This window comes from Corvus cornix, chromosome 10 (assembly GCF_000738735.6).
Source record: "Corvus cornix cornix isolate S_Up_H32 chromosome 10, ASM73873v5, whole genome shotgun sequence".
NCBI lineage: Eukaryota > Metazoa > Chordata > Aves > Passeriformes > Corvidae > Corvus > Corvus cornix.
The window spans coordinates 10,854,410-10,866,668 of NC_046340.1; the positions used below are offsets into that span (position 1 = coordinate 10,854,410).

At 49.4% G+C, this 12,259-nt stretch overlaps 1 protein-coding gene and 1 long non-coding RNA gene across 13 annotated transcripts in view; one reads left to right on the plus strand and one right to left on the minus strand.

Annotated features, from left to right (window-relative positions):
* Positions 1 to 1,544: 1,544 nt before the first annotated feature.
* Positions 1,545 to 12,259, minus strand: part of MEGF11 (multiple EGF like domains 11) — a 255,686-nt gene continuing 244,971 nt past the window's right edge. For 6 of the 12 annotated variants that reach the window (XM_039557502.1, XM_020583477.2, XM_039557507.1 and 3 more), the window contains 3 exons: positions 10,374 to 10,430; positions 4,164 to 4,370; positions 1,545 to 3,918 (listed from right to left, as the gene is read on the minus strand). In XM_039557502.1, the coding sequence (XP_039413436.1) occupies positions 3,758 to 3,918; positions 4,164 to 4,370; positions 10,374 to 10,430 (425 nt within the window). In that variant the 3' untranslated portion in view covers positions 1,545 to 3,757. Of the gene's footprint in view, positions 3,919 to 4,163; positions 4,371 to 5,220; positions 5,404 to 10,373; positions 10,431 to 12,259 lie in introns of those variants that run through there. The other 6 variants (XR_005602740.1, XR_005602739.1, XM_039557506.1 and 3 more) reach the window with 5 other exon arrangements.
* On the plus strand, positions 5,399 to 10,483 carry LOC120410533. The gene is made up of 2 exons (XR_005602742.1): positions 5,399 to 8,714; positions 9,251 to 10,483. It is a non-coding gene; the product is annotated as an uncharacterized LOC120410533 (long non-coding RNA).

A 12,259-nucleotide genomic window follows, 5' to 3' on the forward strand; every position in this document is an offset into this window, starting at 1 on the left:
GGGCAGCACTGGTGGCCCTGGGGATGGGTCTGAGGGTGGGGTGTGAACCCAGGCCCTTGCTTACTGCAGGAGCTGTTCTTGCAGTACATTTTCTGCCTAGACTGGAGCAGATTTTGGAATTAATCAATTTCCTGTGGCAGCCAAGTTCTAAATTTGTCAGCTGGAAATGCAGGATGAGTTTCACTCTGCTTCCTTTTCTCATTTCTATAAGCAGGTGACTTGACTTCACATCAGTCTGGATTTTGTGTGGTTTTAGGCAAAACTCTTCCTCCTGCAGCAGATGGAATTTCAGTGCAGATGGTGGGAGCACAAACTGCTGTGGGAGGCTGAGGACTTCTAAAGCAAAATCCAGTGGGGTCCGTACAGAGAGAGAACTTCTTACGTGGGAAATCCTTTGCCTCCTGTTCTGGGGTCTGTGCTGTGTTTTCCTAAGGACTGCAGGGCCCTGGCAGCAGCTCCTGGCCTGGGCTGGGTGACACTCCTGGGACAGGAAGGTGCTTCCCAAGGTGTTTTGGGAGAGACAATGCAAGTCATTATTCCATCTGAATGCTTTCCAATGGGGGATTGTCCTGTTCAGCTGCTGATTAATCATTCTGTTCCATAATTGGCACTACTTGTGTACTGAAGTGTCTCCTCCCTGCTAATGGGAGACAACTGATGGTAACAGACACTGCTTTGGGTCCTGGAAGGAGCTTTCTGAGATTCTGGATATTCCATATAATGCTTCAAAATGGACTTTGCTTGCTAAAAGCTTTTGCTGTCATTTACATATTTGAAAGCCTCAACTTTTAACAATTATTCAGCGAGCATCAGTGGTTCCTGTCTTTGATGGGAGTTGAGCTTCCGACTTAAGTAGAAAAGACATGGAATTGTTCTAATTTAAAGACATTTTTATTAAGCTGGAATTACTTATTCTATCAGTTCAGACCTGATGAATTTCCAGCCTTAAATAGCTTATTGAGTGTGGCTTGTCAAATAAGAAGATTACATGCTGGGCTTTAGTTAACAAGATTTTTAGAAATATGAAGCACAAATATTGAAAAGCTTCAGCACGTAGCAGGGGCTGCATTGCCTGGGATGCATTAATTTTGAAGGTGTTTCTGCTGCAAATCTGTGCTTGTGATTTATTGATTGGGCTCCCTGGGAGCTGCTGGGCTGCCTTGTGTCCTGTCCCATCACTGCTGGGTGACCATGGGTCCTCTGGCATCCACCCGAAGGCCTGGGAACCTGTGAGTGGCCCAGGGCACTGTCAGTACACAGTGGGTGTGCAGGGGCTCTTCCAGCTGGGATTGTGCGTTCCCAGGAGTAGCACTGAGGTCAAACTGCCGAGGAACTGGGAGAAGGGTGTGCAGAGCCACTTACCTTTGGTTTACTCCAACTTGGAATGACAGCACTGGGTTTTCTGAGCAATCCTGCCAGTTCTATCCCAGCCTGGTGCCTGGGGGGGTTTTGGCTGAGGGGAGCAGCCACATTGCCTGGAGAGCTTGGATCTGTGCAGGGCAGGAAGTTTTGCTCTGCAAATGAGTACGTTGGAGAACTACACATTGAGAGAAATTCAGTTTATTTTGTACAAGGTAGGATACCTTTGCACAGTGAACAAATATATTACAAATCTGTCTTGCCTTAAAAAAGTATTGCCATTTTGGTGCCTGTTTCCTAAGCTAATGCTGATATACAAGAAGGTACTTTTTTTTTTGTTGGTTTTATTGTTTGTTTTTTTTTCCTGTGAAGCTCTATGCACATCGTTGCATTTGGTTTCAAAATCCTGCTTTGAAAAAAAACCAAACAGCTGAGCACATCTCTGCTCTCTGGAGTCTCATTGCAAACTACAGCAACACACAAACATGGGTCAGGCCAGCAGCTGAGGCTGCTTGTGCTGGGTGCCGAGGTGGGTCTTAATGAGAGTATTCCTTATCCAACTGCCTTTCTCTTGATATTTTTGAGGTAAGTCTTTCCATTCATGTACTTAAAATATATTCCTACTAGGCCTACAAAATAATTCTTTCCTTACATCTCAAATGAGGCTTTCCTGGAAAACAAAATTGCTATTGCTGATTGGGCACGGCCCCCATGCATGCATGCAGCATTTGGGAAACCTCGTGGGCAGGATCTTGTGGCTCGGTCAGTGGCTGCTCTGGGAGCCTGGGGCTTTCCAGGCTCAGGTTGGGGGTTCAGAGCCAGCCTGACCACCTGGAGAGTCCTGGCTCCAAGGGACAAAGCTCCTGGGGCAGGATGCCCAGGGCCAGGGGCTTTGATCCCAGGTGTGAGGCTGAGCCCCTATGTGGGGACACGGCTGGGCCCCACCATAGTACTCTGAGTGATCCAGGAGTATTCCTGGAGCCGGGATCCAGCCACTGCCCCCGAGCTGGAGGGGTCCTCTTGCCAGTCCCAGAGCCCCAGCAGGTCACACCTGGGATTGTGCTGTGAGCAAACCCACGGGGCTGGTGTTGTCCTCTTCTGCTTCCATCACACTGGTGAATGTGCAACAGAATATTTTTTATATTTAAAAGGCAATCAACTTGCTATTTCCAGGTTTGCCTAATAAAATTACATACTTAGAGTCAATACTACTTCATGCTCAAAATCTACAAGGAACTAACGGCAAGTACTCTACTTTTCTAGGTCAATAGAGGTTATAAATTAAAAAAACAAGTATCATGGTGGCTCAGTCCAAAATTTTACCATGGGTCAGACCCTTAATAATTACTTCACAAACAGCTGCTGAAAAAGAAAACCCAGTTTCAGCTCCATTTAATGACATTTCAGGTAGAATCATCAATGGATAAAGTTGCACTACATGGTAATGCACATCAGATTCAGCGGTGTCATCAGTGGCATGCTGACAGTGAATCATGAGGAGATGGTTTGGAAAGATGGGAGAGAGAAGCCGATGTGGCTCAGCTTTGGGAAAGGAAATGAAACCAGGGCTGGTCTGTGCAAACCTGCAGTGTCCCGGGCAGGAATTGAAAGGGCAGCAGTTTAAACTGCCTGATAGATCTGCTGGATTTAGCTACCAAAAGAGAAGCTGCGTACGGAAAATCAAAGCCTACCTGTGCCAATCAAAGTTAGAAGTGTGGTAAGATGGGTGTTAGACTCATTGTGGAAACTCCATTCATTAGCAGAGATCGGGACGTTTGGAAAGATTTTAAGAACTGCACAGAAAGTGTCTGTGTTAATAATCCTCAACTCAAATTCTCTGGTGCTGAATATAGAGATGACAATCTCAGTGCTGATTACCAAGCGTGATCTGCACAGGTTGCACTTGGGGATGGCAGTAAATGAGCTTTCCAGACAGTGAAATGACAAATTTCCCTGCTCGCGTTCAGAAAAATGTCCATTCCCATGACAAAGATGAAAATAAATTCCAGTGTATTCCTAGTCAACTTGTTCCTAACAGTAAAAGGTTTCTTGATTCAGTTGGTAGAAATGTACATCTTGAAGTCCCTTCTACTTAGCATGTTTTTGTGGTTTTATTTTACAGCAAAGCCAGGGTTAGAACACACGCCACGGAGCATGAAGACACCTTCCTGGGGTGATGTACTCCAGTCCCACGTGGAGGAGGCTCTCGTTAGTTCCAGGTACCCATATAAAAATGTCTATAAATAACATCATGCAGCAGCAGTTGGCCCAAGCTGATGTCGTGTTAGGTCCTTGCCAGTCCGCAGTCCCTCAGCAGCATAGGAAAGGAAGGAACGGCTTCTCCTCTGCTTCCTCACAGTCTGTGTTGGGAGCATAGTGCCCAGTGAAGTCCATCCCTCTAAGACTGCTTGTCCCAAGAAGGCCCATGTGTCGGGCTGTGCCGGACGGGGAGCAGGTCGTAGTGACCAGGAATGTGACTGTTCCTAGGCAGGTCGTATGGATTCTGGAGGTAACTGGCACTCCGACTGCGGGCGTCTTGGACTATGCTGACAGTGGGCTCTGGGGGAGCAAGGAAAACTGGGTTGTGGTGACCAGCAGTGGTCCCAAAACTCCTGATCCTTGTGGGTCTCTTCCAGCTCAGGACATCTACGACTGTGGCTCTTAGCTCCCCAAACCAACACACCAATGCTCAGGCCTTCCCCCCCGCCAGTGCCTCCCTGCTCCATGCCAAGTCCAGGCTCCTTGTGCCAGGACAGGGGAAAACCAGCATTTCCACCAACCCCGCTGTGCCACCCACTGCTTACCAACTTCGTAGATATTTTTATTGGCTGTTGATGAAGTTGGCATTTCGGAATACGGGGACTCCCTGTGACCAGGCGATTTCATTTCCACGTAGCTGCTCTCGGAGTGTTTGCAGGTTAAAATGGGGGGGTCTTTAATGGTGGCGTATGGGTTTTCACTGCTGTTCAGGGAACAAGTGCTGGAGCTGCACACAGATTCTTTCATATAATCTGCAAAACAAGAGTGGAGTGGGATTGTTAGGGTCATTAGCACAATTAGGTTAATTACAGCTGAGCCTCTGCAGGAAGGCTGAGGGGGACAAGGGGGCAGGGGATAAGGAAGATCCTTGAAGCCTCCAGCACAGACACCCGGCGCTTGTACTCTGGGTGTTCCAGACCATTGCATCCACCACTCACTAGCAGGAAAGAAATGAAAACCTGCTCAGTACTGAAGGTTTTCCTGTGAAAGGTTCTAGTTGTCGTTTATTGTGATACTTAATTTGAGGTGGCAATCCTTTCCCTCCCTCCCCCTAATTCCTACAGAGCCATGTTCATCCCACTCCACCTGCCCTGCAGACCCAGGCGTGGCCACGGGCAGTCAGATCTTCTGCTGGGACCTGGGGTGCTCAGCCAGCTGCAGGGTGAGTCCTGGGGCCTTGGTCACATCTAGTGCCCTGTTTTGGAGTGCACAACATTGCCACAGGCTCAGAACTGCACCAGTGCAGCCTCTGCATGTGCAGTCCCTGCTGGTTTTGGGGTTATCCAGCATCCTACAAACAGGGAATGCTTGGGTTTCCACAGAGGGGGACAAGCCTCCATCTGAGCCTCACTTTTGCTCTGCTTTTTTTCCCCCCTTTGCTGTAGACATCTCCTGCTCCTCTTCCCTGGACTGGAGAGGAGGTGACAGAGGCACTACATGGGGACAACAAGGTTGGCATGAGAGCTGTGACCACTGGCCTGCCTGGTCAGTGATCCTGGTTGGGATAGGCCAGCCTGCTGCAAGGTACAGTGCCAGTCTTGCTTCAAAAATAAAAAACAATAGAGAATAAATAGGTCTTAACATTGACATTCAAGAACGTGCCATTGCTGCTGTGTGCATCCTGCTGGGCAGTGCCAGTAATTTAGAATTAGAGCGATGCAATGAAAGATGAGGCATTTTCTTGTGCTGGGTTACAGTACAAAGGCAGATCCTGGTATATATGAAATACTCCCGGTGAAATAGGGGGACTTGCAAAATAGCTGCAATCCCAGCTGCCCCCGCTGTCTAGTATGGGAGACAAAAAGAGAAATTCAGGTTAAGAAATAGACAGACAACACGATATCGCTTCTCCGCTCCAAACCTCAGCTCTGAGCCTGCCAGCCCCATCCTGCTCCCTCACGTGCCAGGTTTTCTCCACTGTGTGTGATTGTCCCTCCTTCAGCTCTGGGGTTGTGTCTGTATGTGTGTCTGTATCCATCACCCCTGGCCTGGTGCCCTTGGTCCTGGTTCAGCCCTGAGGGAGGTGCCAGGTCGTGCCTGCCACCTGCAGCCAGGGGTTGCCTTTCTGGGTTCTGATTTCAGCAAGTCTGGAGAGCCCTCAGCTCCCAGGGTCAGTGAAAGCAGCTCGCTGGGAAGCTCCATTGCACACATACCAGCTGGGACCATCAGGGATGGGGAGACTGGCAGAGAGAGGCCTGGCACCAGTGCAATGTTTATTTAGTTATAAAACTTAGAAACTCCTTGTCTGACATCAGCCTGGGTGAGATGAGCAGTGCCTTTGCTTCCAAGTGAGACATGCCTGGTTTAGCACATGACAGGAGATGGGAACCAAGGCAACACCGACATCCCTTGGCTGTTGGCTGCAGGGTTTGTCCCTCCAGTGTCACCAACCCCATCCCGGTACAGATCAGTGGAAAACTGCCCCATCCCATCCTTCTACGGAGAGATGGAGCAACCGTGTGAGACCAAAGGCTTCTGCACATGAGTAAGCTCAGTGTTGGCTTTTGCTGTGTATGTGACTTAAATCCAGGTGCCAGAGTCTGGGATTTGTTGGTGTTAGAGGTGAGGAAACCACAGACAAACAAACAGAAGGCTCAGCTCCACCTGCCAGCAAGTTGCAGCTCCTGGTGGCTACTGCAGGTACATAGGGCTTATCAGGAGAGCCTGGGCAGCCTTTAATGAGCCAGCTCTGCATTTTGGGGTGAGGGGACATGAAGATTATCACCAACTTGCTTCTCCATTTCAAGCAGTGCTGCTGAGCAGATGCTCACAGGGTGAAAGTCAGGATTCCCTCTGTGCCGCAAGAGCCCACTGCAAAGCATTCTCTGTCAGCACCACAGCTGGGAGGAAACAAATCAAACCAGAGCTGGGTGTAGAGTCAGGAAATGTTGATTATAAAGGACTGCTGCTACTACAGCAAAGAAGGGCAGAGTGACAATTTCTGCTCCTGCAGAGCTGCAGCTGCAGGTAAATAGCTGTGTCGTTTGTTTATGGAATTGGGCACATTGGAGCTGGCAAAGGCAAAAATCCCAGCACATCAGCTGTTTTATTTCATCCAGCTCAGCTGCTTTTATCTCCCTAAGCTAAAATTCACCTGTACTGACATTACCTCCCAGAAAGGTGTCCCTCAGCCCTTCCCTTCCCAGGACCAGTTGGAAGAGACCAGTGAACACCACTCGGGCTCCCCAGACTTGTTTGGCCTCTCCCAGGAATTGCCTTTTCCCAGGAGATACTGAGAAACAACGTGCCTGAGAGCCCATTCCTGCTGACGTAAACATGAGCTCTGTGTCTAGCTGGGATCAGACCTTTGCTTTGGATGCAATATATTTTATGGAGCACCAGTGGATGTTTGGGATTCTGGGTGCACCAGGGAGTCATTAGCCCTCAAGAAACATTATGTGCAAGATCAGGGAGGATTTAACTCTAAAGGCTGTAGAACTGCTGAGTTACTTTGTTATTAAGGTAATTTGGGGATAATTAAGAAGTCTGGCATCAATTGTCAAATTTTGTTTCATGAATTAATTTAAGCAGAACAAGCGTATTTAGAGATCCCAGCCCATGGTGCTGCAGGCCCTGGCTGTGCTGCCTCCTCATCCCTCCCTGTCACAGGGTCCAGCTCTTGTGGAGGTACGAGCTCTGCCCCACAGTGCTGGGGCTCACTGGAAGCACTCAGTCAGCTGGACTTCCAGAGAAATATTGGGAATACGCTCTGATTTTGAAGTCCCTGCCTTCTGCGTTGCCTGGATACCAATCACCAGACCTTTGGAGGGTTTATTTTTGTTAGCAGGGACTAGAAATGTCCCTCCCATGGACTGGGTTCCTCTCTTCTGCTCTGAATTTCCCCTGGCATCTTGATGACCAGCCTTGGAACCCACAGCTGAGGTGGAAGTGCTGAGAAGAGCTGCTGCACACAGGTACAAGGTGCTCTCCTGCTATTTAACCCCATTAGGGATGAAGTGCCTGTGCTGGCTGCTGTCCCTAACCTGGCCAGCCCTGGCTGCTGCAGGGACAGTGACACAGCGAGGACCCATTACTGCTTTTCAGAGTGACACAGGAGTGGGGGCACATCCTGTACAACAGCCAGGGGAACCACTCTGAGCCCTGCATCCCTGGGATCAGTGCTTCTCTCTGCTGGGATTTTCCTGGCTCTTCCGCAAAGCATAGGGTATTTTTCCCTTAAAATGGTAGTGCCTGAGGTCACATCATTCCATCAGTGCAGCAGTATTCATTTAAAAAACAAACGTCTAAAACCAAAGGACTCAGCTGAAAGGAAAAGTTTGGGAATGGTATCACTGAGCACCATGCACAGGAAAGAAACTGCTCAGAAACCTGCTCTGAAAACCCTCATGCCTGTTGAGCCCCTGTCACCGGGTGTCCCAGGGCTCAGGGCTGGCACTGTGACATCCAGCTGCTCTCTGCTGCTGTCAGACACTGGGCTTGACACTTGGCAATCCCACACCTCTGTGCCTGACTCCCTGGAGCTCCACAGCAGCTCAGCCACCACACCCCTGGTGTTGGGCTGCATAGGGGGACCCCCCTCTGCTGGTGCCCTGCTCTGGGCACAGCCCCCAGCTCCAGTCTTCTCAGAGACCTGGGGAAGCAGGAGGTGGCCCAGGTTCACTACAGCCTGGCCTTAGCCTCAAGACCCCTGTGCCCTCTCCCTGCAGGGTTCTGTCTGCTCCAGGAGCACTAGAGACCACTTCCAGCTGCAGGACAGGCTGTGCCCAGTTAGACCACACTGGTGGGAGAAGACATGGTTTTAAAGTGGATGAAAGTACATAAAAACCAAGCACCCGCCTGCCAAGTCTTTTTGCTGACAGAATCCAATTGTTTGGGACTGGGAGTTTCTTTCTTTCTATTTTTCCAAGGAATGTGGTGAATCAGGGCCTGGCAGAGCAAGGAGAGCTCACTCTGAGCGTTGGGCACATTCCCAGCTCCTCATGAGAGGAGACTCCCCTGGGACTGGCAGTGCCCACACTGCTACAGAGCCCCAGGGCTGCCTGAGCCCAGGAACTGACCTTCAGAGGGGCCTTGAGAACCTTCAGCCAGCCAAAGGCAGCTGCTTCTGAGAGACCTCAGCTCCTAAGTGCCTGCAGGTGAGCTCCCAAACATCCCTGGGAAGGCAGGTGTGTCCCTGTGTCCCGGCACCCTGCCCCTGCCAGTGCCAACCCTGCCTGTCTGAGACAGCTGAGCAGCCACAAACAATTCCAGCTGTGGCTTCTGAGCCTGATTTCTCAATTTTTAAGGAGATAAACATGTAAAGGAAATGGTTCAGATCCTAAAAATTAAACAAAATATGTAGCAGCAGAAAATGCATTTCACAGTTCACTGTCACTGTGATTCTTTTTCTCTGACCCCACTGGTCCCCCTCTGTGTGACTGTGCCTATGGATGGGAGTTCCTGCTGCATGTGTTTAAAGCACCTTTAAACTTAGTAAACACAGTAATTTAGTTTAAACTAATGAAGTTAATAGCTCCATGTAAAGAGAACAACTAGTTCTATTACAGTAAGAATTTTCTTTTGAAAAAGAGAATCATTGAAGTAGCTGAAACCAGTGGATTGAGTATTTTGTATATCATGAATTATATATATATCATATACATACATAATCCATTCAATATTTTTACTTTAGCTTTATCAACAAAGGATTGGTCATGGCTTCTTGGTTTCCTTCGGTGATTCTGTGTGGTAAGGTGATGTTTTAGCAAATATTGCATCTTTGTATTTTGAAAACAGCAGCTACAAAGTGATTATTGATCTCTAGGCCTGGCTATAAGCTGATTAATGCTTTTTATGTGGAATAGCTTTCGATATTCCTTGCTAGTTGAGACAGAGGTCTGCCTCTGGAGCACCTCAGCCATGGCAGGGCAGTGGGAGTCTGGCAACAGCACCAACTGTCCCGGTGACTCAGCCAACACCAGCCCAAGGGCATTACAGGAAGAGGCTGTGTGGTATTTCCCTCCTCGGCTCACCGAGGGACATTCCCAGACGTAACAGCCTTGGATTCAGATCAAGGACCTCAGCCTGAAAGCTGCCTGTTCCCCAGGAGACAGATTCCTTGCTCCATCTTCTGGAGCACAAGCTCAGTGTGCTAAACCCCAGCCCAATCTGCCAGGAGCTCTGGGAACTGCTGTGCCAAAGTGCTCCCGTGGTCCAGACGTAACTGGAGTATTTTGAATGTAAACCTGGAGGGAAAGTGAAATGTAAAACCACTGGCCCTGTGCTCGTGACTCATCTGAGATCCCGTTTTAGACCTGCCCTGGAGTCAGTGCCCACAACTGCTGATGCCAGAGTGAGGGGACCTCGACCTCGAGGAGGGCTCTTCTCCAGCTCTGCTCTAAATCCCTCTCAGCAAAGGGCATGAGCAGGGGCAGCTTCTTTCCTGGGGGCTTGCTTTAAGCTCAGGATGGCCAGGAGCCAAGACCAGGGAAACACCAGTCTGCCACCAGCAACTGCCCCCAGAGCCCTTGTCGGTGGTCGGTGGGTCCTAAAGGAATGTGCTCTGGCCAGCTCCACCTGCCCCTCCTGCCCTGAGCTGAGCCCTCCCTTTCGCCTTGTGCTGCAAAGCCCGTGGCCCTGGGAAACTTTGCATCCATAATTCATGGCCCAGGAGTGCTGGGAGCCAGGCAGGCAGCTCGTGTGGGTGCTGGCTCTGTCCCTCCCTGCCTGCACCGCCTCTCCCGGGCTCCTATCTCACCTCTTCTAGGACACCCTCCTCACACCTGGGCAGGGTTCTGCAGCTCTGGATACCATACCTTTGAAGCTTTTTTCCATTATGTATGTGTTCTGACGTCTATCCATCCCACAAGCACCTGCATAAAAATGATATATAATGGAAAACAAATAAATATTTATGTAAATTGGATTGCTTTGACTACTGAGCAGCATATATTCTTCCCTCTAAATTGTACATCAAGGCCGTCATTTAGGGAGGCTCTTAAGCACATCCTCAGCTGTAAGCACACACTCAGCTCCAGCGGGGAGTCTGTGCACGCCTGGAATTATGCATGTGCTTAAGAGCCTCCCTGGAAGGGAGAGCTCTCTGCAGCAGGGTTACCAAGAACAGCCATCCATCAGGAGATCAGGATAAAAACCATCTGCTGAGACATTCATTACTGGAATGGTGTGAAAGAAGCCTAAAACATGCCCTTTCAGATCTGAGTCTGCAGGTTGCGTTGCAGCACTCTGTGACTAATTTTAGGCTTTGTTTTGTTTGTGGAGAGTGTATTATTAACTCGAAGCCTTCGACTCTAAGGCGTGTACAATTCTCTTAAATTACCTACTACAACTTTGCTCATGAATTTGCACAGTTCAGTAACTGATGTGACAACAGTCCCTAAGTGACCACTGTGCTCTGACAGCACAGCCCCAGGAGCAGAGCTGATAGCAAACAATTCTGCTTTGTGCAGCTCCAGAGGAACTTGCTGTTCCTCACAGAAGCTGAGACAGAAGGGAATGGGGACCTTTTTACATTTTCACTCCCGCAAATTACCCTAGATATCAATCAAAAGGAAAATCTAATGTAAGCCTTTAAATATTTTTAGCTATAGAGTCTCGTATTTCCTATTGACTGGGACAATCAATACAAATTTGGTTACTGAGAAATGTCTTTGTGGCTTATGGGATTCCCAGTCAAGCAACTCAGTTACACTGGGAAAAGAGCCCCACAAACAGTGTATCCCAGAGGTCTCCAAGTTATTTGTCCTTGTGTGTCCTCTGGTCTATGCAGAAAAGTTGTCATGGCCATGGGCAATGCTGTACCAGCCCCTTTTTCATGACAGCTTCATTTTTTTTTCGCTAAATAAGGGAAATGACTAAATTAGACATTAAATGTGCTCCTGGCACATCAAAGACAAACCAAGCCTTTGCTCTGGTTCTCCGTGCCCATCCCTGAGCACAGGAAAGGGGCTGGTGGGACCTGACTGGCTCTCTGTGATGGGGCTCTTCTGGCCACGAGTGACCCCCCCAGTCCATTTGAGCACCTTCTGCTTTGTTTTGCAGCCCTGGTGCTGAGACAATTCCCAGACTCACCCTGGTGCAGAGGGCAAGGCAGACTGGGAGGTTTGGGCAGCTCTGTCCCAGAGCAGGATTAGCTCTGTGCTCTTTCCCTCCTGTGTTCTGCTCGGGCAGAGTTGGAGCGAGGAGGATGGAGCGAATTCATTCCTTGGCCGACAGCCACAGGGCTGGGGCTCCCTGTCCCAGCAGTGGAGCTCCCCAAGGCCATCCCTGGGGATCACACGTCCTCCCCCTGCCAGGGCTGAGCAAATCTCCAAGGGCAGCAGTGTCTAAGCAGTATCTGGGGCTCACCCCATGGAGCAAGGCTGGGAGGAGCAGCTGGAGAGCTCTCAGCTGGGGTCCCAGGGGGAAGGGGCTGTACCCATGGAGAGGCAGTGACAGGGAACAAAGGGGACCCAGGCTGACCCATGGGAAGGTGCATTGCCCTTGGGAGGGACACACAGCCCCTCAAAGCCTTTCCCAACCTATTCCCTGTAATTCTACCTTTAGTTTTCTCTTTTATCTGTTACAATACTGCGGGTTTATGACCCATTTTTTTGTATTCACTGAGTTCCTCGGGAGGTGAAATGAATAATGGATATGTTATTTTTTAAACTGCAGTAGTAGTTAATGTGAAAAAGTCCTA